Source organism: Octopus bimaculoides, chromosome 5 (genome assembly GCF_046866305.1).
Source record: "Octopus bimaculoides isolate indiv1 chromosome 5, ASM4686630v1, whole genome shotgun sequence".
In the NCBI taxonomy this organism is placed as follows: Eukaryota; Metazoa; Mollusca; class Cephalopoda; order Octopoda; family Octopodidae; genus Octopus; species Octopus bimaculoides.
The window spans coordinates 55,796,225-55,822,018 of NC_142932.1; the positions used below are offsets into that span (position 1 = coordinate 55,796,225).

At 37.2% G+C, this 25,794-nt stretch overlaps 2 protein-coding genes across 8 annotated transcripts in view; both read right to left on the reverse strand.

The window, feature by feature from the left end:
• Positions 1-372: 372 nt before the first annotated feature.
• On the reverse strand, positions 373-4,243 carry LOC128247852 (uncharacterized). 2 transcript variants are annotated; one of them, XM_089352273.1, is made up of 3 exons: positions 2,956-4,243; positions 2,279-2,331; positions 373-1,642 (listed from the first exon to the last, which is right to left on the reverse strand). In XM_089352273.1, the coding sequence occupies exons 1-3, from the start codon at positions 3,027-3,029 to the stop codon at positions 1,431-1,433; spliced, it is 339 nt and encodes a 112-aa protein (XP_089208399.1). In that variant the 5' UTR covers positions 3,030-4,243; the 3' UTR covers positions 373-1,430. The 2 variants fall into 2 exon arrangements, with proteins under 2 accessions (XP_089208399.1, XP_052823996.1); XM_052968036.2 differs by having other exon boundaries at positions 2,960-4,237.
• A 10,967-nt stretch (positions 4,244-15,210) lies between these two features.
• The window catches only part of LOC106876214 (vacuolar protein-sorting-associated protein 36), a 41,335-nt gene continuing 30,751 nt past the window's right edge, over positions 15,211-25,794 (reverse strand). For all 6 annotated transcript variants that reach the window (XM_014924674.3, XM_014924676.3, XM_089352290.1 and 3 more), the window contains 3 exons: positions 25,173-25,257; positions 22,307-22,383; positions 15,211-16,305 (listed from right to left, as the gene is read on the reverse strand). In XM_014924674.3, coding sequence (XP_014780160.1) covers positions 16,206-16,305; positions 22,307-22,383; positions 25,173-25,257 — 262 coding nt within the window. In that variant the 3' untranslated portion in view covers positions 15,211-16,205. The remainder of the gene's footprint in view (positions 16,306-22,306; positions 22,384-25,172; positions 25,258-25,794) is intronic.

Consider the following 25,794-nt stretch of genomic DNA (forward strand, 5'->3'; position numbering starts at 1 on the left):
AAGTGGTTTTAATTACTCTTTTACTTGCTTCAGTCATTTGACTGCGGCCATGCTGGAGCACCACCTTTAGTCGAACTAATCGACCCCATGACATTCTCTGTAAGCCTAGTACTTATTCTATCGGTTTCTTTTGCCGAACCGCTTTGTTACAGGGACGTAAATACACCAATATCGGTTGTCAAGCGATGGTGGGAGGGACAAACACAAATACACACACACACACACACGCACACATATATATATATATATATATATATATATATATATATATATATATATATATATATATATATATACATACACGACGGGCTCTTTTCAGTTTGTCGACCAAATTCACTCAAGGCTTTGGTCGGCCCGAGGCGACAGTAGAAGACACTGATAATATTAAAGTCACATTGAATAAAAGATTCACAGTATTTAGTAAAATATTTCCCAATTCAAACTCCACAGGAATTGACTTTGAATAGCGTTACATACTGACAATGTTTTATACTCTAGGAAGCCTGGCGGTAACTAACCTCCAGAGATTTTTCGATATCGATACGATTATTTTCAGCTTAATATTAGTAAATTGACGACTTCAGTTGCTTGTTCTGCTATCGATAGCAGGTAAATCCCTTCGAATCACAAGCGCCTTAACAATTTATGTACAATAAGACGGAACCATCACTACTGGCACGCATTTGATCTCATACCTATAATGGTTGACCCGGGGCTAAACAACAATGCATGGATCTCGAGTTAGTATTTGAGAAAGAAAGATTTCAGAAATAACCACATACTGAGTATTAGGTGTCTGTGGTTATCTTTAAATTGTTAAGTCTAACATGCTAGGCATACTAAGTCAGTATTAAGTAAATAAAATATAAGTGTAAATTTGTTTTATCAGTAATTCAATTTTCACAAGAGAAAAATATTCTAGAAAATTTCGATGTAGCTGGTTCCCGATAGAATAAGTTTTCAAACTTAGGGTTCGGTATTGAACTGTTACAGTGATGACATCGTGTGTCCAATGATCTTTTACTGGTTACATTCATTGGACTACAGTCATGCTTCAGACATTTGATTATACCGACGTGCATATTTTATCGGCCTTCGAAAGATGAAAATTAATATTGACTTTGGCAGGATTTGAACTCGAAACATTAAGTGATGTAACTAAAGAACGCAAGGCATTTAGTCCAATTTAGTCTAATTCTGTCGCTTATCTTTTTTCCCAGTTTTATTTCAGCAACTTTTTGAAAAATAACCTTTCAATAAAATTAAGAGTCAAGATTCCATAGTGAAAAACATTATGAAAATTACAAAATACAGATTAACATCTCAGATCAGTAACGTTTGAGTGTCTGAACGACATTTAGAAAAATTCTAATTTTTGTTTTTATATATCAATCTTCAAAAAAAAACAACTTCCAAATGATAGACCTGATCTATTTTTCCTTTCTTTGACCAACAATATGTATACATTGAGAAATAGTTAGCTGCGATTCACTATAATCTGGCAGTTTTGCTAGCAAAGCTCGAAGAGGGTCCTTGTCATCGATATCATATTTAACATGAAGGCGTACCGGTGGAGAAAATTCTACCCATTTCGGGTTTCTGGGAAACATCGGGATAGCAACTTCGGACACCGCCTGAGTTTCTGTTGAAGGTAATGACAATGTATAAGTTAGTCGATATTGTAGAAGTATCAGTTCAAAGTTGATGAGAATTGGTCGTATCAAAATAAAAACGAAAACATTGATAGTAATCGTTTTGCAAACAACATTGCTGTCAATAGTTCGCTACAAGCTACATTTAGTAAGCATGGCTAATAATTGTAAAATTGTAAGCCTTATATAATTCGTGTTTAAAGTATTAGCTCCGATATCTAAATCGACAACCAGATTTAAAACTTTAAAATACCTTCTGGGTCAGGTTTAAAACAAATGTGTAAAACAAAAATTTCGAACCAGACTAGAACCCCTATTTTCTTAGAATTTAACCGTATTTTAAGTTTTAACAGAATACGAATCCAATATTTAAATTTTAGCTTGGACGAGTTTGAAAGTAGTGCGGAGTGTGAAAGTTTTCAAACTGTAACATATATCATATACAAGAGTTCAGTATTGTTTGAATTTAATGGCATATGTACCTTGTTGAGTATAGATTGTTTAGGGAATCAAGACCTGGATATTTAGTCTATTAAAGCGAACTCATTTCACTTACATGCAACAAAGTGTTGAACCCAAACCCCTTATAAGTTTGTGCCCATGTAAAAAAATATTTGTATACTCACTAATGTTAAATCTGGTACCATATTCTTCAGCTTGAACCAGGCACTTACTTTCCCTGTCGACCAGAGAAGGCTCAATATAAACAAGATAACAGATTAGAAGGTTTTCCGTATTAAATGTCAAAATGTCGGGGTGGGGGTAAGGCCTTTCAATTTAGAAAAGATTATTTAATGGTTAACGTTATTTAGAGAAGATCAGTTGCAATAGTGTTAATGGACTTAATATTTAGGAATGCAATCAATGAAGGCTATGTGGGTTTACTTGAGCTACATGCCTGACAATACCAATTGTAATCTTGATACAAGTAATTGTTATTCTACGTGTAGTTACGCTTCAGATTTATGAGAGCAGTGTCAATCGACCACGGCGGGGGGCATCTATAAACATTACATAATATTTGATTTAAAATGACAAGGATTAAAGAGGTGAAAGTAATTTTCAAAGCCTTCCAAGTCGGAAATAAAACTTTTAAAATCTCGTCTTTATCAAATCAAAGCTGACGTATACGCGCAGCAAAATATATTGAGGTAATTCACCTCCAATCCAGCTATGACAATAAAACGGTAAGATATGATCTTAAAAAAATATGGCTTTATTACTTAGCAGAAGAAGTGATTACGTGCAAGAATCTTAGTTGGCTTCATAGATACCCAAAATAATGTTTATGTATCTGACATACCTACCCTTCGGTAGAATTTCCAGCTTCTTTCGGACAGATGCTGTCACAACATTCCACGTGGTCTGACATGTCATTTAACCTTCCTACTTTACAGATTGGATACCTCTCTCGCCAACGATTGTCTCATCAATTCTTTTCTTTTCTTTGAGCAGGTATTTATTTTTTTCGCACCCAACAGAGACTAATGTTTGTAAATTAAAATCATTTCTATAATAATGAGACAACTCTTGCAGTAAGTGTACTATTGCGCAAGTGGTGACACTGAGACATTTTTTTTATTTTCTAACCTTTTTTTTTAAATTGCCCAGTAGCAATTTCGAATCTTGACTCCATATTTATTTTAAGTTCAAATAATAACATTTAACAGATGATGACGACTGACAAAATGATTATTTATGAATGAAACTTTACAAAACTAAGCATTTGTTTAACCTTGTTTTAAAAAGTGTTAAAAACTCGCTAGGAATGCATTTCTTTTGATGAGAAACCCACCAACATTGTCTTATGTGAGAAGAAAGAGGAAATATGTTTAGTCCTACTCCTTCCGTGTATATACTTTAATGTGAGGTGAAGTAGCTTCCACCGGGGATTGAAACAACGTTACAACAGCCAGTACTTGCTACACTTGAAAATACAGAAGTCAAATATAAAATTCGTAAATAGGAAAACACATCATATAATGGGAAAAGTGGGAAAATATTTGGACGTGTTTATTGCATTTCTTATACAACTTTGTAGTGGAGGCGCAATGGCCCAGCGGTCATAGGATCGCGGTTTCGATTCCCAGACCGGGCGTTGTGAGTGTTTATTGAGCGAAAACACCTAAAGCTCAACGAGGTTCCGGCAGGGGATGGTGGCGAACCCTACTGTACTCTTTCACCACAACTTTCTCTCACTCTTACTTCCTGTTTCTGTTGTGCCTATAATTCGGGGGGTCACGCTGAATATCCCCGAGAACTACGTTAAGGGTGCACGTGTCTGTGGAGTGCTCAGTCACTTGCACGTTAATTTTACGAGCAAGCTGTTCCGTTGATCAGATCAACTGGAACCCTCGACATCGTAAGCGACCGAGTGCCAACAACATACAACTTTGTATATTGGAGGATGGATTGTGTTTTGTTTTCGTCGATTTAAATTTACACATTTAAACTGATATAATTTAATTTACAATTGATTTAATATTTACTCCTGATACAAAAATTCATTTATCCTAAAGTCTAAGTTTTATGAAGACATTGCAAATTAAAGAAGCAAGTACCAATATTTAACCAAACCGCAAAGCAACAACTTTACAGGGAAGAGATGTTGATGAAATCGGACCGTATGTAACTAATATTTATTTTGTCAATCAGAAGAAAACTCAGTTCAACTTCTGCATGATTAGAACTTAGAACATAAAAGGATAAAACTAAATCTCTTTATCGCAGTCAATTAAACTATGTCTCAATATACATTGATGGACACAATATGCTTCCTTTTCCTTTGATTGTACCTTTCTCTCCAATTTAGGTTCGAATTTGTTTAACTAGATCGTCTACCCATGGTCTTTGAGGTCTTTCAAGTGCTGCAAGAAAATCTAGTACGTTACTGGTTTTTAATTTTTTTAAAGAAATGAAAACCATTACGATGAATATTGTCATTTCGTATAATTTAATCGTGTATCATTATGAAACTTCAAAATCCAAGTGTTCTTATTCCTGTTATGCTTTATCCAACTGATTCTGTTTGTCTAGGTCACATACGTTAACACACGTCGATGACCAGTTAAAGATATATGTTTAACTAATGCATGTTAATTGTACTCGCTCTTTCCTCTTCAGACTGTAATCTGTGTTTGTTTTATCGCTTTTGTTTCTATAACATCTGTTTGTACTAGTATAACCGTAATTGGTACATTCTTCACCATTGTTGACACAACTCAACTCCATCGACCACAATTCAGTATACACCTCTTATTCAATCAAACTTTCCGACAGACGACTCCAATCTGGTTGAGATTCTCAACTGAAGTAGTTTATTTAGCCTATATTGTTAATTCCTTTGAGAAATACGAATGACGTATAATCTCATGTGCCATACCTATCTGTACGGCAGTTGATTGCAGTCTTTCTGATCTTACCACTACATAATTGCAAGAAATGATTAATAAACCAACACACTTAAACATAAATTCAAAGGAGAACGGCCACAACCATGAACATTTGACACAGAGCAAGGAACTACGACTTATAAAAGCGTTTTGCATGTGTTTATTTCTACAACAGACCTAAATAGCTTAACCATCCTAAATGGGTTTCAAATTTCGGTACAAGGCCAGCAATTTCGAGGGAGGAGTAAGTAGGTTACATCGATGCCAATGTTCTGATCTATTTTAAAACGGGGGCCACATTTTTCATTAATGTTTTATGTAGTGTTTTTGGTACGGAAAGACTTTCAAACTTCGTATACTTATCTATTTTGTGTTATAGAACAGAAAAATATTTTTGTATTCGAATTTATTTCATGTAAAAAATTGTCTTATTTCGATAATTTCAACCAATCACTGACAAGTATTCAGTTGTTTACATTTACTCCTTTGGCTGATTAAGCGATGTAAAGCGTATTTAATCTCCATACCTTCGTTTTATTTGCTTTTTTCATTTTAAATTTGCTTTAACCCTAACCCTAGCGTTAGGGTTAGGGTTAATTGTTTCAGAATCGTTTGTTTATGTAGTCGGCACTTAATGTATATCGGCTGAATGGACGTCAGTGATTGGTTGAAATTACAGAAATACGACAACTTTAACATGGAATAACTTATGGATTTCTTTTTTTTTTAAGAAGACTAAGAGAAAAAGATGTTTTATATGACACATTCTACCAGTGTTCCAAGTTTCAAAGTGTTTCGTTAATGAAAAATGTGGCCCTCGTTTTAAAAAAGATCCCAATGTTCAACTGGTACTTATTTTATCAACCCCGAAAGGATGAAAGGAAAAGTCGACTCCGGCGGCGGTTGAACTCGAACATGAAGTCAGTAGAAATACCACTTAGCATATCTTTTCCGGTGCGCTAACTATTCTGCCAGCTCGCCACCTTAATTTAACTGTTCTATATAAAGAAAATTCGGTACCGGTTTAGAATGTTATCTACATGCCATTGTGATCTACAGCGGCTTAAATCTACACTAGCTTGTGATCTACAGTCAAAATTTTGTTATAAATTTGCAATTATGATTAGAGGCGTGAGTTAAACATTTAAAAAATAAAAGAAAAAGAAAAATTTTTATTGATTATTATTTCATACTAGAAACGTGAATACTGTGACTATTTGTATTCGGCACGGATGTCATTTAAAAATGCAATAAAGAGATTTTGCTCATTTGATCTTAAAATATTCCAACAAATGAAATCTAAATGAGACTGAAAGTCTGTGAAGATCACAAACTATACCATTTGAACTGATGTAGATCACAAGCTATACCAGAAACATGTATGTATATCACATACTACACCAGCACCAGATATATCTGCAGGGTCTACTTTCGGGTATCGCTAGTCCCTTCACAATTCAAGAGGGCTGTGAAGTTTTTTTCTTGGAGAAAGGGTCTTTTCTTTTTAAGAACCCTACACACATTCACGGACTCGCCCTCAGCTCTCCGAGCCCTAGTCCAATGTACCGGCTGAACAACCACTCTTATAGATCTTGTGTATATATATATGTGTGTGTGTGTATGGATGCATGTGTGATTGATAGGATTTATATGTGTGCGTGTGTTCGCAGTAATATAGGATGTTACAGAAAGCTGAATTCATGAAATGGCAGCGATGGCAGTGTACTCCAACTATTGTGTTTACTTCCCTTGTTCGCCGAATCTCCACGGTTGGGCAAGGATTCAAGCAGCCCATTGCATGATGGCATAGATCGTCAATCGATAATTTCGACTTCGGGACTTGAATGATACTCTATTTTATCGACTCATGAAGGATGAAGAGAAAAGCTGATCTCAAGAGGATTTAAACCCAGCATTTTAAGTGTCAAAGCAAAGACTACATTAACGACTCTTCCATTGGGCCACCCTCAAGGCTGGCTCGGTCCTTAATCGATGTTAAATATATTTATTTTCGAAACAAGTCGCGGTAATGATAGGATAAGCCATGGGAAGTGTCTAAATGGTCGCTCGTCTTGTAGAAATGACAACCAAATATCCTCCAAGTTACACTTAAACACCTTATTGGTTAGTTAGGCAAAGCTCGAGAAAAGGATTGGATGATCATGGATGGAGCGTTTTTGATCATAGTTATGTTCAGTCAGAGCTGAGCTGAAAGCTTAATTTTCCCGAATCAAATATCTCCGCCATGAACAGAAATTAATTTTTATTCTATCCCCCACCTAATGAATGATCTAGTAGTAACGGTTGGGCTAAGCTCCGCTGATAAGATCTGATAATACCGAAACGTTTTAATTGTTTTAATAGATTTTAGGGATTATCTCCCTTGTTTTTTTATTGACTCGAATCGTTAATCACTCTTTTCATCCTCATTATGAGTAAAATTTTAATTAAAATTTCTAGGATCACTATTACATGATAGTCCATTGGTTGTTGGCACAGATCGGAAGTCCATTACATTGACCTTGATATTCCTTTGCCTTAATCTTTTAAACTTTCACTCTAGTTCGTAATATTCTCCTCTGTTCATTCGATATCAATCCCGAGTTACAAATATCCAATAGAGTGAATAGAGTAGATTATCACAGAACCAATTAGCTGAAGAATCATTGGTTTGCATCTGGTCATCTATCTTGTTCAATGCATTTTTGCAGTAAACATCCCAGTTTCTCGTACCATTATCGTAAATTTTCTATTGCTTTGGGAGGCTTTTCTTTAATAAGCTTCTTTACATAAATAAAGAGGTTACGGCGAATAAGAAGTAGAAATTCAATATAATGAATACAACTTTATTAGATGTTCAATACACAGAAAGTAATTTGGGATTGAAAGAAAACAACATTGTAAAATTTACAAAAAGAAAGTGGCGTGGCTGTGTGATAAGAAGCTTGCTTACCGACCACATGGTTCCAGGTTCAGTCCTTGGGCAAGTGTCTTCTACTTTAACTTCGGGCCGACCAAAGCCTCGTGAGTGGATTTGGTAGACGGAAACTGAAAGAAGCCTGTGGTATAGATGTATATATACTTTATTTAAAAAGCATATTACCCTACCTCCAGTATCCGAGTACTATTTCTTCCACCTTCTTTCGCATTTATGTGCTTACTCTGGTGTCTGTGTTTGTTCTCCCACCATCGCTTGACAACCGATGCTGGTATGTTTACGTCCCTGTAACTTAGCGGTTCGACAAAAGAAACCGATGGAATAAGTACTAGGCTTACAAAGAATAAGTCCTGGGGTCGATTTGTTCGACTAAAGGCGGTGCTCCAGCATGGCCGCAGTTAAATGACTGAAACAAGTAGAAGAATAATAGCAAGACACATGGAAATACCACAGTTCTTTCGAAAACTAAGTTGGTTGGAGATTTATAGAGAATCGTGATACATATATAATTTTCTCTTTTTCTATCTTTATGTGTATGTGTGTGTTGGCAGAATGGCCCAGTGGTTAGGGCAGCGAACTCGCGGTTGTGGGATCGCGGTTTCGATTCCCTGACCGGGCGTTGTGAGTGTTCATTGAGCGAAAACACCTAAAGCTCCACAAGGCTCTGGCGGGGGTCGAACCCTGCTATACTCTTTCACCACAACTTTTTCTCACTCTTTCTTCTTGTTTCTGTTGTACCTGTATTTTAAAGGGCCAGCCTTGTTACACTCTGTGTCACGCTGAATCTCCCCCGAAAACTATGTCCGTGGAGTGCTCAGCCACTTGCACGTTAATTTCATGAGCAGGCTGTTCCGTTGATCGAATCAGCTAGAACCCTCGTCGTCGTAACCGACGGAGTGCCACGATGTATGTGTGTGTGTGTGTGTGTGTGTGTGTGTGTGTGTGTGTACAGCAATTTTAGTTTATATCCTATGATACGCTTCAAAAATACTTTAAACGTTTTATTTAATTCCCATTCTTACCCAGCCTCTCACTAGTTAGAATTTTCTCTCTCTCTCTCTCTCCCTCTCTTTGCATTTCTACTCTCTGACATTTCAATATAAACATCATCACCACCACTAATACTCGCTAAACAAAATAGCCATATTATTTCTCTTTAACGCTGTACCTTTTGAAGCATTCTAGAATTCTTTTTCATTCATTCTTTTTTTTTTTTTTTCATGGTCTTAGCTTTACTTTCAAATATGGCTTGTGGTAAGGATAGATTGAGTGATCTGGCTGCATTATTTTCTGTGATTGTTCTATCATCGGCCAGTGAATAAATTACACCCAGAGCTATCATGGGCTTGTCAGATAACAAATACTAAAATGAAATGCGGATAATATTCACAAGAGTGTAAACATTGGGTTAAAAATCTTTTTGATGGGCAAAGTTGAAAGCTGCCAAAGGAACTCGAACACATATATTTCGTGTTTACATAATATGTAGGTCCCAGTTCCACTAGTAGCCTTCGATTTTTTTTTCATCCAAGGGTTTTTGATGTACTATTTACACACTGTTATTTATAGCTTCTTCTGTTAAAAGCAATTTATTTCGCGTCTCTCGTTGTTTCTATATTTTCATGACATTATTTCATTTAATGCATCTGCCAGTGTCGATAATGAAAGGGGATTGAACACATCATACAGCATCCCTCTCAATATAGCGGAGAAATAAAATCGGATACTGTTGGTGAAAAGATCATAACTCCAGTAATTGCAGGTGTGATTAAAATTATAATGAAGGAAGACTCCCTACCTCTTCTAAAATGCATGCCGCTGAATGCGAATACAATGCAATGTCGTCGACGATATGGAAAAAGTCTTGATTTTTTATCTTCAGCATTTCCTGTTTTCCGTGCAACACGATGAATCTACTATCAACATTTCAATATTTTTGTTACTTGTATGAGGTGTCATAATCCAAACTTAAAGTGCATTACTATCGATTTTTTATTTGCCAGGAGCAAAGATTAATCAGGAAAAGTCAGTCGGCTTGCAGCTCGGTCGTGGGACGTTGGACAGAGGGTCCGATTAAGTTGCTAGGGGTTTGGTTTGGTCTGGACCTCCAAATAGAGAAGAATTGGGCTGAGGTATTGAGCAGGGTAACCCACACAGTCAAGACCTGGACTTGGCAGTGGCTGTTCCTGAAATGGAAGGCGGAGGTGGCCAATGTGTTCATCGCATCGGTCATCACCTACCGCCTAACCGTCGTCCCTGGCCCTGATTTGTGATTAATCAAGCCGGAAAGACAACTCTTCCGCTTGTGAAACGCTCTGTTTGCTACCAACAACCGTTAAAGGGTGGACTAGGGATGCCTTGGTTGTTGATGCGCAGACATGCGCTGAGGTTGAGGCATCTGTGGCTCCACCTGGATGGTGAACGGGTGTGATCTTTGCATGCGAAGCAGATGTTTCCCAAGTTCACTAGTTTCGGTGGATGGGAAACCTGATTCTATCGTAGATCGAAGTTAGGTACATGGTTCACAGAGTGTCGTAAGGCTCTCCTGCTATTCCGCCGTTCGGGCAATGCCTGTGGTAATGGTTCAACTGCATTTTTTTATAGAGGGTTGGCAGAGGTGGAATGTGAGGATACCTTAGGGGAGACCCAAGGTCTCGACGATAATCAGCTGGCCAGTTTGTTCCAATGTACATTCGGGCCAAAGACCCTGGATAACTTTCAGAAGTCGTTGGCATGGCAATGTTATTGAGGAGCCTTACCTGTTCGGGACAAGCTCACAAGGCATGATGTGGGCAGGATAGGGAAACCGTCCTGTATGCTATTGTTCAGTGTTCGGAGGTGTCAGACGTGTGGGTTTGTGTAGAACAACTGTTGTCAAGTACAGGAAGAGTACGGCTATCGACTGAGTCTACAGTAAAAATCGACCCACCGGATTTCCTATCAAAAAGAAGGTATGATTAATTTTCTCGTTGATGTGGCAATTGCGAGAGAGCTGATTTGGAAGACGAGATTGAAAGGTTTAAAGTCAGGCATCTTCATCTCTGGCCCTGCATTGGTGAATTACTTCAGCTTCCACCTTAAAATGAAAATAGGGCTAGAGAGAAGATATCTGTCAATGAGAATGTTCGAAAATCGATGGAAGAATGTTGCACGAATGCTGAGCATGAATGTAACCACATGATTGTGACACAGGACGAGTCCCAGGCATTAGTGGTAGGACGGGGCTCGTGGGGTCCGAATTAAACCCGCCCCCCACCCCATCTGTAATGTCTTCAGGTCTGTCCTCTCATTTGATTTCATTATATCTTCATAAATTTTGAAATTCATATGTATGTTAAAATTCATTCGTTCATCTGACCCAAAATCAGATTGTGCTGTCCCCCTCTTTGTTGGCCCCTTGTAGGCAATATAAAATCAGATTTTTCATTTGCCAAACTCCTTAAAGGCGGAGTAAAATGTGAGACAATTTGTCGATGTTTGAATATTTGAAGAAACAATGTTCCTCCTGGAATAATACAATAGTTGCTATCGTTTTAAAGAATTTGCTATCATACTCAAGGTAAAGGCCCCTGATATATTTATGTATCGTTTGTTGTATATTATACATACACCAGCTGATATCCGAGAAACTAAACGGTAAACTGTGCGTTAGAAGTGCGCATTAGCTAATTCAATAAAATTAAAGCACATCCTCGCAATCCACGACTGTTTAAAATGTTGATGAACCTTTTAATCTCTTGTTGTTGAGGTAAATTAGTTCTGAAGAGGTAATACATTACAAAGACTTGACTTGCTCGACTCAGCTGTGACGTATCATGCTGATGCCGAAATATTACTACAGGCCGAATTGAAAAGCATGAAAAGCGTTCGTCAGACCTAGACTCGAGTTATGATGAAGTGCGAAAACGTTTGTTAGAAAAAAAAAGATGTCACTACTATTCATGTTCGAACAAGTTTAATAAGCTTCCCAAGTCAAAATAGATTTATTTAAATCCACATTGGCTCCTACAGATTTAAAGTATTTTTGAAATTTAGTGTAACTGGAAGTAGAAAATATTTCACGTCCTGGGCTATATACATAAAACGTTTTTAAAAAATTGAAGAAAGATTTTAAAGTGTTTAAAACATCTGATTAGAAAATAAAGAATGCAGATATTGAATATCAACTTACAAGATACTTATTAATATGTATATGGATTTTGAGGTTTAATCAATTTCCAAAAGTGGCAGTTGGTACGACGTAGTTAATGCTATCAAATTACTCAAGTTGATTGCAGAGGTTGGACCGTTTTCCTTAAATATTCTAGTTTGAATATAATCAGAGTTGGCTTGAGCTATGTAAACAGAGACTAATAAAACAGAGAAACAGACTGAACCTAGAAGGGTGTGGTGATTAACAAATAAAATTCACTAATCTCTAACCAAATAACAATAGCTTTGGTAATGCACCTCAATCACATTTCTTTGATTTATGATGTTAATTGATTCGATACAGAGGTATGTTAATATATTTTAATGTTTTGTATTATCTATGTTATTTAGTGTCAAATTCTACATAATTAATATTACGTTCAGTCAGATAAGGCGGTGAGCTGGCGGAATCGTTAGCACGCCGGACAAAATGTGTCGGTCTTTACGTTCCGAGTTCAAATTCCGCTGAAGTCGACTTTGCCTTTCATTCTTTTGAAGTCGATAAAATGAGTATCAGTTGAACACTGGGATCGATGTAATCAACTTATCTTCCTTCTGCCAAAATTTGAAACCAATATTAGGGCAGTCGTATACAGTACCCTTTATATTCTGAGTTCAAATTCCATCTAAGTCAACTTCGTCTTTTTGAGGTTAATAAAATAAAGCACCAGTCAAGTACTGGTGGCTGATTTAATCTATTGTTGCTTTCCCCTTAACTTCCTGGTTTTTCCCTTTATTAGAAACACTTATCAAATGCGTGAAGTGCTTGTCCATTCATGCAGACACACTGGTACGGGCGTTTGTTCAATAGGTGCAACCTAGGCTCTTTAGTTGCACGCACGCCCAACAGGAAAAGAATATTGGTGAACATCCATGAAACGCAAGCAGAGGCAGGTTTGCTCATGCTGGGAATACAATGACTTCCCGTTGGGGGGGGGGGGGGGTAATGTGAGGGTGTGGTGGTATCCAGCCCTAACAACTAGAGTAATAGCCGAAGCACATTGGCAACAGCAGAGGAGGCGGCAGCAACACTTTAAGCAGCAGAGCATCCGGGGTTCTATATAAACGGAAGCGGAGGATACAATCTTTGCATAATAAAACAGGCAAGAATCCTGAAAGATTAGCTTGATCGGGAGACGCTCTTAAACCCTAGAAACGAGATCTATAGCCCCTGACTACATTTTAGTCGCTACCTGCTGTAGGATTTCCTGTTCGTCGATTAGGGTGGTAAAAAATATTGGCGGAACGGAACCAACCTAAAGGCGGAGATTCCTCGTGCGTCGATTAGGACTATAAGATTTTGATGACCAGACCGATCTAAGGGCGATAACCCGTCCCGTCTAAGGCTCAAACAGTATAGAATATTCTTTTGTTTACAAATTAACTGACCATAACGGTTTTCTACCTCCAGTTTGAAGAGACTATATACTCGCAGCCATTGGAGACTGATAAGTCGTCTACGAAGCTAAGCGGTTTATGGATACGAAACCATTGGTCACCTAATGGCCGAACATACATTTTACTTCATGTAAATACATATAGGAGCAGAAGTAGCTACTTACCAACCACATGGTTCCGAGTTCAGTCCCACTGCGTGGCACCTTGGGCAAGTGTTTTCTACTATAGCCTCGGGCCCACCAAAGTCTTGAGTGGATTTGGTAGACGAAAACTGAAAGAAGCCCCTCGTATATATATATATATATGTGTGTGTGTGTGTGTTGTACGTCCCCGTCACTTAGCAGTTCGACAAAAGAACCGATAGAATAAGTACTTGGCTTACAAAGAATGAGTCCTGGGGTCGATTTGTTCGACTAAAGGTGATGCTCTAGCATGGCCGCAGTCAAATGACTGAAACAAATAAAAGAGGAAAAAAATATGTACACACACGTTTTTGTACAAACTTTGATAAAAGGCCAGCAATTTCAGGGGTGGAGTTAGGTTGATGACACTGACCCTAGTGCTCAACTGGTAGTTATTGGTATCAACTCCAAAAGGTAAAGCTGACTTTGGTGGAATTTGAACTCAGAACGTTAAGGACAGATAAAATACCAATAAGCATTTCGCTGGGCATACTAACGATTCTCCTAACTCACTGCCTTTGTATTACTTTTAATATTAAGAGAGATTAAGACAGCAAACTCGCAGAACCATTAGCACACTGGACAAAATTTTTAGTGGCATTTTGTTCGTCTTTCCGTTCCAAGTTCAGATTCCGCTGAGGTCAACTTGGCCTTTCATCCTTTCAGGGTCGTTAAATAAATACCATTTGAGCAGTGGGGCCGATGTAATAGACTTTAACCTCACCACACCCACACCGAACTTGATAACCTTGTACCAAAGTTTGCAACCAATATTAAGAGAAATTAAGGCAACCAAGCTGGCAAGATTGTTATCTTATGAAGTTAAATGCCTAGGAGCATTTTTTTTCTGGCTCCTTACACTCTCAGTTCAAATTCCACCAATGTTGAGATTACCTTTCCTTCCAGGGGGTCAGTGAAATAAGTACCAGTTGGCCACTGAAGGTCGATTTAATTGACTTACCTCACCTCCCAAAATGAGACCGATATCAAAGTGACAAGCTGGCAGAATTGTTACCCCAGCCTGCTTAATAGCATTTCTTCTGGCTTTTTACATTCTGAGTTCAAGTTCCACCAAGGTCGATTTTTACCTTTCCTCCTTTCGGGGTCGATAAAATAAGTTCCATGCTATGTTTAATGTAATCAGCTTCCTCTTCCCCTCAAAATTGCTGGTCTTGTGCCAAAATTAGAAAGAATATTGGCTTCAAATTTTGGCAGACGGCCAGCCATTCCAGTCGATTACATTGATCCCAGTGCTTCACTAGTACTAAATTTTATCAGCCTTGAAAGGATGAAAGGCAAATTTGACCTCAACAGAATTTGAACTGAGAATGTAAAGACAAAATGCTTAGCAGTATTTTGTCCACTGTGCAAACAATTCTACCAACTCACTGCCTTAAAATTAGAAAGAATATTAAGATAAATTCAAGATAGAGAAAAAGAATTTGAAACGGTATTGGTAAAGGCTTAATAACATTTTATTGAAACAATGTATTAGTGACAACACAGGATTGTGTTGTGTGACATTAAATAGGTAAAAAAAAAAATCAGACAGCATGAGAACTGTCATCACATAGGAAAATGGGAAGATCCTCATATCAGAGGAACATTATATAAAGGTGTTCTTCTATAAACATTTCAATTACTGTGACATCACACATTCACCCACAGACATTTTGAGCCATTGATGGAGCCTGTACATGGACAATCAACCTGCTTGAAATTTCTAAACCAAATCTGCCTCAAATTACAAACTGACATCTTAAAAAAAAAAAAACAATGCTAGATAATGTAGTTCCACATACATTGAAAATAAGACATTTTTTGGTCATAGCTACAATTGTCTTGATTGTAGGTCTGCTTTCTGAGAGTTGATTTGGGGGTTAAACATCAGTAGCAATCACTCACACAAAAACATGCTTTAGCAACTTGATTTGGGTGTTAAACATCAGCAACAGTCATTCACACAAATATATGCTTTGGCAACATTCTAACTACGCCCTGGTTTCCTCCTTCTAGCCTTCATATGTCTTGTAGAAGATCAATCTTGGCATCAGCTGCACAAATTCCAACAGCCTAGGAGTGTTTGCAAAGGTCAATGACATTGCTCTTTCCTCTTTTGACTAATATTTAGAAAACATGGACAATAAGGATTAACTATGCTTGGGAAAACAAAAAAGACAGGTTGATCATGGATGGAATGTCATTGATCATGACGCTATTCAATAGGGGTTGACCTTGGACTATACTGCAAAAATACAAACAATTTCATTAAGGTTTCATTACATGGGACTTGTATAGACTAATAACACTGAAATGCTGTCACAACTGCATACATGGTACATTTTTATTAAATACAGCATAATGCAAACAAGACACAGAACTAACATGGTCGATTGAATGCTTATAGTATATGTTAGGTAAATGTATCAAATCAGAATGCAGTATTCTTGGCTCAGCTCATCTCATTGTTGAGAAAGTTGTTTGGGTAAAATCGCAAACCTTCAATAGATTCATCTCGACAAATCCCACCAAACTTTTCTGTGAAAAGCAATCTGAAATAGAAATAAAGAAAATTAAAGCAAAAATGTAATTATTGGTTTTGTTTCAACTAGGTACAAAAACTGCATGATGTTCTTATCTGGCATCAAGCCAACCTTGTTCAAGCAGACCAATGATCAAAGAGGTTCTGGCCATGACCATCCAGTCTTTTGTATATCAAGGAGTACATTTTCAAATATTTCCTTTAAGATTTTATGATATGAATTAAGGGAAATTTGGCTACTATGTTAAGCAGGTCAAGCAATTACATAGAGGCTCCTTTGATGTTGTTTAGCCCCAAGCAAACTCTGATTGATGCATGACCAAAGGAGTTCCAAATATGACCATCCAGTCGTTTTTGCATATCTTGTACTAAATTATCTGTATTCTTCCTTTTTTTTTTTTTTAAAGTGATAGGGTGTGATCTGAAGGTTATTAGGTTGCTATTTCTGGTAATCTGAGCAGTCATATACAAGCTCTTTCATTGGCTGTTTTAAGTGGAAACATGAATGAATTGTCTGATAAGATTTTCTTTTAATGTAAATTAATATTAGACATTTGAGCCAACCTGAGACCAATAAGAGCAAAAAAGCTCATTGATGAAAGCATTGACTCAAACTGAAGCCTATTGCAATGCTAGACATTAGTAGTATAACCTATCCTGCAAGCACTAAGTGACTGATAAATTATCTCATAGGGATAAAATATTACAGTTATTAAATATCAGAATAGATTTATAGTTTCTCATTTGAGGAATGGCAAGAACTCTATTGTGTAACTGATAATGTGGTCACTTAGCAAGCAGTAAGTAGATGGTTTGTGTCTTATCAGGGGACCTGTCTGAAATTGTTATTTACGAAATAAAATGTTCAGAATCATTTTTCACCCCGCAAACTGCATCAGTGATGGTCTGGGAAACTTCAATTGCTTTCCTTACTGACTTATGAAGAGGGGGTCTACTTTTTGCCATGTTTAATTAGGAGGAAGGCAGTAAATTGACAGAATCAGTAGAGAATTACTCAAAATCCATTGCAATATTTGTTACAGTACATTATGTTCTGAACTAAAATACTGCAGAGGTCAACTTTGCCTTTCATACATCTGGTGTTGATAAAATAAAGTAGCAGCCTAGGAAAGGAATTGGGAGAATTGTTAGAACATTGAACAAAATGCTTTGTGGTCTTTTATCAACATTGTGAATGCCATGATATCTTGTAAAAGAATAGCTAAAAGAAAATAACAAGAAATTATCTTCGAAAACTCTATTCTAAGCACTTGTCAAAGAAGTTACCAGGAGTTATTTGTCAATCTGACAGCAAGGCCACCTTAGCAGCATTATAGGCTCTCAGACAAATCAATGCACTAGGACCCTATAGTACTTATTTATTGACAGTCATTCAATACATACAGAGATGACAATTAAGCTCCTAGGCCTGTAGGGACCCTGAGTAACTGTCCAGTGTGCCCATGCCTTAAGACAGCGCTACTGACAGTGAGGAAAGAAAAGTTAAAGGGAAGGAGAAACCAATGCCTTCTTAGATGGTGAGAGTGATATAGTTGACATTCAATTTAAATATCAATAATTGTAACATCTACAGAGAAAAAAAACTGAACAAAGGGTATTCAAAAGGGTTGAGATGTGAGGAGTAAAGATTAGATGAAATGGTAAATGCAGATGTTTTTAATAAGACAGGCAATGGATAGTTAAAAGACAAGAGTGACAGATGGGCTGGTGTGGAAATGGTATGCAAGCAGCTTGCCCAAAGGAGATGTTGTATTCTTTTACTTGTTTCAGTCATTTGACTGTGACCATGCTGGAGCACCACCTTGAAGGGTTTCAGTCAAACAAACCATCCCCAGGACTTATTTCTTAAGTCTAGTACTTATTCTATCAGTCTCTTTCAAAAAACCGCTAAGTTAAGTGGATGTAAACACACCAACACTAGTTGTCAAGCAGTGATGAGGTGGGGGGGGGGGACAAACACAAACACAAAGACACACACACACATATACAGGGTGCAACAGATAAATTGTTACCATTTTATATTTTTAATTTCATGCATGTGCAGTATAGTAAGGTTGGTTAGGCACTATCTGTGAGAAAAACAGCACCATAACACAATTAACTCATGCACAAATTTGGAAACAACATACTGCACTGCTTGTCATTCGTGCCGGAAGCTCCAGTACGAACATTTCAGAGTGTTTGGGTGTCAGTCTGAGAACAGTGTAATCTGAGGACATGTACCAAGAGTGATAAAAATCAAACATCCAGTCAACATCATGGTGTTTGGAGTGATCACTAGTGATGCCTCCATCTTCCCACACGACCTCACACTCAACATGGAGGCCTACATCAAGTGCCTGGAGGGGGTAGTGCCCTGGGTCAAGAGGGTGGCTGCTGGAAGACCCTGTTTAGCAACAGGACTCTGCACCATGCCACACAAGCAGGAGAAACCAGTCATGGCTGTCAGACAATTTCTGCAACCACATCACCCCCTAACATCTGGCCACCTAATTCCCCAGACTGCAATCCCTTTGATTATTATGCATGGGACGTAGTTGAGCGAGAAACCTACAATACTCCTTGTAACACCAAAGATGAACTGAAGACAAGGATTATGACCACATTCACCAACTTCAACAAGGGGACCATCCAGAAGAGTTGCAGGAGATTCTAAAGTCGTCTGGCGATTTTATTGAATAAATTTACTCTTTAGTATTTCAAGATATTTTTATGTAATTTTGGTAAATATATCTGTTAAAATGAGATGTCACTGTTATTTTCATTTTTGCGTAATTTAGACAACAGTTTATTCACCAAACCCTGTATATACTTCTTTCAGTTTCCCTCTACCAAATCCACTCACAAGGCTTTGGTTGACCCGCAGCTATAGTAGAAGACACATGCCCAAGGTGCCATGCAGTGGGACTGAACCTGTAACTATGTGGTTGAAAAGCAAGCTTCTTACCATACAGCCATGCCTATTTACCATTTGTTAAACACAAGCAGAGTTCTTACTCATCCCTTTAATGCTTAATTTATGGTTAATAGTATCAAAAGGTTTTTATAATTTTATATCTATCACTAATATTTTCCCTCTCCCTGGTGCTGATTATGACTGCCTTTAAAAAAGCCACAAGATACTAAACAATCAGCTAAATAATTAGCTGGCTGGCCAATAATCTGTTAGTTCAGGTTTTGTTGTAGATACTGCAGTCTTAACAATTAATGATAATCACAAACAGGAAGGTATAAAGCATTGTTGTTAAGTAGTAATAGCACTGTAAAATCATTGCAATGTTGAGTTCACATTCTTCAAACAAGAGCACTAACATGATGGTCCTCACTTTCAATTTTGTGACCACCACACTTTGATGGATTTCAAGAGAAATTACTTGCCTTAGACATAAGATCATAATTCCCATTACACACAGAGTCAATCACTCAATAATTTCCTCCACTCAATGCTTCTCCCTCAGCAAGAAACTGGTTTCTTGTCGAGGAGACATAGCAGCTCACATAATACAAGAGGTGGAATAATTGATGTGAGTTGGAAAGAAACATAAAATGGTAGGCTCTGAAGGGTAGAAGAACAACAAGGGTAGTTTGAAAAGAGTAGCAAGAGAGTATGGAGAGATGATAAGAGATGGAGGTGAGATACAGAATGATGAACAAGGGTTGAGGTGGTGGGTAGAGTTAATGATAAATATGAGTTAGTGGGAAGATCAGGAGGATTAGGTGCTGATTGACAATATAAAACAATGAAGAGGAGCAGTATAATAATAACAATAATAATGATTTCAAGCTTTGGCATAAGGTCAGCAATTTTGGGGGAGGGGCTAAGCCAATTAAATCAACCCCAGTGCTCAACTGGTACTTATTTTATCAACCCTGAAAGGATGAAAAGTAAAGTCGACCTCAGATGAATTTGAACTCAGAACGTAAGGACAGACAAAATGAGGCTAAGCATTTTACCCAGCATGCTAACGACAATAATAACAACAACACAGTAGACAGCAGAAAGATGGGAAAATGGGAGATGATGTTTAATCAGGTTGCATGATTGTGAGTAGAGAAAAAGAGCAAGTGCATGAGGAAAGTGAGAGATGTATGGTAATATGGGCAAGTCAAGAGGAAGTGGTTCAGTTGAGGAGAGATAATTTGGTAGCAAAGATGGGTAGCATGATCGATGTAAAATGTGAGTGGAGAGGAACAATATTAAAAAATGGAAGATGGTTGTCAAGTGAAGTGGTTCTAGATAGTGAGAAAGATAACTGGCATCATAATTGAAAAGATATACAGTTCTGCTCTCATTTAATTACAGCAAAAAACTGCAGCTAGACAGGTGAATGATAATACACAGCAACAAGAAATTACTAACAAACTGATATATCAAAATTAAACATCCTGTGGTATTTATTCCACCAAGTTGTGCAGACATTCCTTTGTCACACTTGCCATAGAAAATGCAATGAACCAATGACTGGGCCTTTGGAAATCTATGACTAATGATACCATCGTTCACAAATACAGGATATTTAATGAAAAAGTAAACAGAAAAATTTAGAACTTACATATTATTGTTGAAAAGATACAAGTGTATAAAAGTCTCAATAGTAGATGTTAAGTAAGTATATCTCACTAGTGTATCAACAAGTACATGGTACATCAAATGGTATATTCCATTACACTGGTATGCTGTGAGGGGTATCTAGGTATGCCACAGATTTTTAAAAAATATAAATTCTAGGAAGTCCATACTAATGACTGAGAGTCTTAAAAATATATATTATTCATGATTTTGTTATAAATACTATGATAAATAATATAAAAGCAACCAAAAGTTTTCTGTTTTTTCTAAATTTTTTAATATAAAATATAGCTGTGTTCTTTTTTTTAATTTCCATGCACCAATAATTTTTGTGCTGCAAAATCAAAAAAATTGGTAATCTCTGGTATAAGCAGTGACAGCGAACTGAAATAGATGTGTGTGATGCACTGGTTTGTCATACAATGTTCCTTGAAAAAATACCTTCCATAATACACAAGAGATTCTAGTCTAGTGATTTGTCTCTAATCTGCTTATCATCATCATCATCATCATCATCGTTTAACGTCCGCTTTCCATACTAGCATGGGTTGGACGATTTGACTGAGGACTGGTGAAACCGGATGGCAACACCAGGCTCCAATCTAATTTGGCAGAGTTTCTACAGCTGGATGCCCTTCCTAACACCAACCACTCAGAGAGTGTAGTGGGTGCTTTTACGTGTCACCCGCACGAAAACGGCCACGCTCGAAATGGTGTCTTTTATGTGCCACCCGCACAAGCCAGTCCAGGGGCACTGGCAACGATCTCACTCGAAAATCCTACGGGAGCCAGTCAGGCGGTACTGGCAACGGCCACGCTCAAAATGGTGCATCTCATGTGCCACCCGCACAAGAGCCAGTCCAGGGGCACTGGCAACGATCTTACTTGGCTTGCCGGGTCTTCTCACGCACAGCACATTTCCAAAGGTCTCGGTCAGTAGTCATCGCCTCGGTGAGGCCCAATGTACGAAGGTCTTGCCTCACCACCTCAGCCCAGGTCTTCCTGGGCCTACCTCTTCCACGGGTTCCCTCAACTGTTAGGGTGTGGCACTTTTTCACGCAGCTATCCTCATCCATTCTCACCACATGTCCATACCAGCGCAATCGTCTCTCTTGCACACCACAACTGATGCTTCTAATGTTCAGCTTTTCTCTCAAGATACTTACACTCTGACGGGTATTCACATTGACATTACACATCCAACGGAGCATACTGGCTTCATTCCTTGCGAGCTTACGTATGTCCTCAGCAGTTACAGCCCATGTTTCACTGCCATGTAGCATGGCTGTTCGTACGCATGCGTCATACAGTCTGCCTTTTACTCTGAGTGAGAGTCCCTTTGTCGCCAGTAGGGGTAAGAGCTCTCTAAAGAAAATGGATATGGAAAAATGGTTTGAGGTTTCTTTTTGTATAAGCTTACCTTTCTTTGGCTAAAATGACTGAAACACCAATGCACTGTGAGAGTTCTTCAGCAGTTAAAGAACCATTCTGTTCCACCTGGAAATAAAGATCCAAATACATTATATTTTGTTTCTTCAGAAAATTGTACTTCAGCAAATCTAGTTTTAATTCTTCAATATTCTAAGTTTCATATCATGAGAAACTTAAATAGCTACGAGCTTTATCATCATCATTGTTGCATTAATAATAATAATAAATAATAATAATAATAACAATAATCAGATGAGATCAAGAAGACTTAAGATTGGAAGCATTTTAGTCATGACTATCCTGTATTTTTTTCCAGGCATAGTGTGGTTATCTAATACTATGTTATTGAATATGTTCTTTTTTTAAAGCAGATTATAATATGAAGGAGATTTGACTGCTATTTCTAGCAGGTCAAGCAACAACATAAAGGCTTTGGATATATTGGTATGCAGGAATCCTCATTAGATGTTTCATTTAAAATTCATCCCAACAGACCTCATAAACCAACAAAGGAGCTTCTATGCTCAACTTAGAAGTAGCAGCAGCCAAACTTGCTCAAATTACACTCTTCTATCTTAAAAGAAAAAAGGATATAATGAATAACACAATTCCTCAAAAAAGATGAGTTGGTCACAAAATGAATGGCACTGATCATGGATATACTCTACCAGAGCTGATCTGTAGTTAAACTCATTTCTTGATGTTTTTATTGACTGATTAACTTATTTCCAGATATTAAAGATGACATGATAAAAGATTGACTAGATTGATAAGCAATCATGCTCACTGCATGATTGATTAACCAGTGACAGATAGTTGGAAACTAATTCAAGCACAAATATCAATGTTGTATTTCACAAATGCATGCAATATAATGATTTCAAATCTTGGCACAAGGTCAGTAACTTGGGGGGATGGGGTAAGTCGATTACATTGACCCCAGTATTCAGCTGGTACTTATCAGTCCGAAAAGGATGAAATGTAAAGTCAACCTCGATGGAATTTAAACTCAGAACATGAAGACAGATGAAATGCTACTAAGCATCTTACCCAGCATGCTTACAATTCTGTCTCTGTCCTCAGACTGATGCCTTAATGCATGCAATATATTAAAATGTTTTATTTTTCAACATACTGACAACATACTGTGCAGGAGATCTATCAAATCTATGAGAAAGTAAATGTTAATAGACATGAAGATGATGTTGATGAGATAAATGTCTGAGTTATGGTTATTAAAGTTAATTTTTCAGACTATTAATCTCATATTTAGAGATGAGAAAAATTTCCTTAAACTTTTACATATAAACCATTTCAATTGTTTTGATTCTTGATCATCATCAGGTGTCTTATTCATGGATGTGTATTGGGGTGAATTCAAACTAGGAATGTACATACATCAATGAGCCAGGGAATAAGGATATTATTAACCTTAGTTCAGGTATTAAGATTCCTAGTTAAAACCCAGTCCAATATTAAGTATTTCTCTAGGAATAAGATACCAGATGTGAAGATCAAAACCAAACCAATCAAAACATCATGTGGATGTAAGTATAACACATGATTGAGAGAACTCTTTTAGTCTAGGGAGGGAAGAACCTCTTGAATCCCAATGACACAACGAAATGCAACCAAACCATGATGTAAATTAGCTATCAATGTTTTTATGGCTTACCAAGCCATAAAAACATCATTATCATTTAATGCCTGTTTTCCATGCTGGCATGGGTTAGATGGTTGACTGGGGTTGGTAAGCTGGAGAGTTGTACCAGGCTCCAGTCTGGTTTGGCTTGGTTTCTACGGCTGGATGCCCTTCCTAATGCCAAAAACTCCTTTTATGTGTCATCAGCACTGGTCACGACTACAATTTCACTTGGCTTGATGTGTCTTCTCAAGTAAAGCAAATCGCCAAAGGTCTCAATCATTTGTCATCGCCTCTGTAGTACTCAGCAGCTGAAGATCATGCTTCACCACCTCATCCCATGTCTTTCTGGGTCTATCTCTTCCAAAGGTTCCCTCCACAGTTAGAGATTGGCACTTCTTTACACAGCTGTCCACAACAAAAGTTTGTGGTATACACAACAATAAAGAATGGGCGTAGAACAAGTAGAAAGATATATTTTTTTCAAAATGTAAATACTGAACAGTATATATACAGAATAAAATCCTTTTAAGAACATAAAAATTTGCTGGCAACCAGTCATGGGGATCGAACTCACACCACTCCAGTATCTGCTCTTAAAAAGATTTTATCCTTTATCTATGCTGTTCAGTATTTACGTGCTGAAAAAAATTTATCTTTCTACTTGTTCTACAATACATTTCAATGCTTCAAAAACAAACTTATGTTTGTTTACATATGATGTAAAGAATGGTTTATTTCTCTGCTGTGGTAGGCATAAGATACTGAGCCCCAACAATTATTAAGACATTGCTATCCTACCTATGCAAGTCTGGTAAAAATGGATGAAAATAACAATCTCTATAGACAAAGCTAATACTTTATCACTGGTTTCAGTCAATATGGTTGTGGCCATGCAAGAAAAGATTTAACCCCACTTAGCATTCAGGTTCCTCACTCAAATGTAATGCTTTCTTATTCACATTGTTTTGAATTAATTAGCCATTATCTCATAGTTTTGAGATTTTGATGATGGGATTGTTTATTTTTTAAAATAACATTGCAGGGCAGTTATGAGAGGCCAGGTCTGGCTGGTTTGAACATAAAACTGGTATAGCATTTGAGCCAGATACCATCGGTTTAAATGCTAAAGGGATAATCTTGATGTTACATTTATAATTGAATCTGTCAACAACAATAATAGAATTCTTCCTAAATTCAAATTAATACTCACCATCTCTATAGTCCGCTCAATGGCTTGTTCTTCATTGTGGGACTGGCTCTGTAACACCATAACACCACTGTCAAAAATACGTAACCTGAAGCAAAAACAAATGAAAGTATAACTCTTTTACTTGTTTTATGTGATTGTTATCACAACAGGTCGTTGAAGTGTGAGATATACTATATCTTTATTTACAATGCTTTCATTCGTAAGTTATAACAAATATTGTTTCTTAATTAAAAGCTATAATGATAATCTCGTTACTTATAACTTAATTATAAGTATTTATCACTTAGCATAACTCTTAGTTTAGGCTGCGTAAATGTTATGATGTATCATACCAAGACGCTGAACGTGCGTTCATACGTACATGTATGTTGAAGATTTAGATTATATTTTTTTGACCATTACACATAAAAAAATAGTTTCATTAATATACAGAAATAAATTCAACAAGTTGAAAGAAACAAGAAGTAAAAGGAATTAAGTTTCTACATTAATTTATTATATACAGTTTTTTGACATTTATAGATATTTAGAAACAAATGATTTCGTTGTAGATAATTACGACTTAAATTTTATATTAACTAATTTCTCATTCTAACTATAAGGTTTCACGACAATTCAATAT

Excerpts from the sequence above, each read along its gene's own strand:
- LOC128247852 (XM_089352273.1), bottom strand. The coding sequence starts at position 3,029 with ATGACATGTCAGACCACGTGGAATGTTGTGACAGCATCTGTCCGAAAG. Across the intron at positions 2,332-2,955 it reads GAAATTCTACCGAAGGGTAG|GGAAAGTAAGTGCCTGGTTC; the intron begins GTATGTCAGATA and ends TCTGGTCGACAG. Across the intron at positions 1,643-2,278 it reads TGGTACCAGATTTAACATTA|AAACTCAGGCGGTGTCCGAA; the intron begins GTGAGTATACAA and ends TACCTTCAACAG.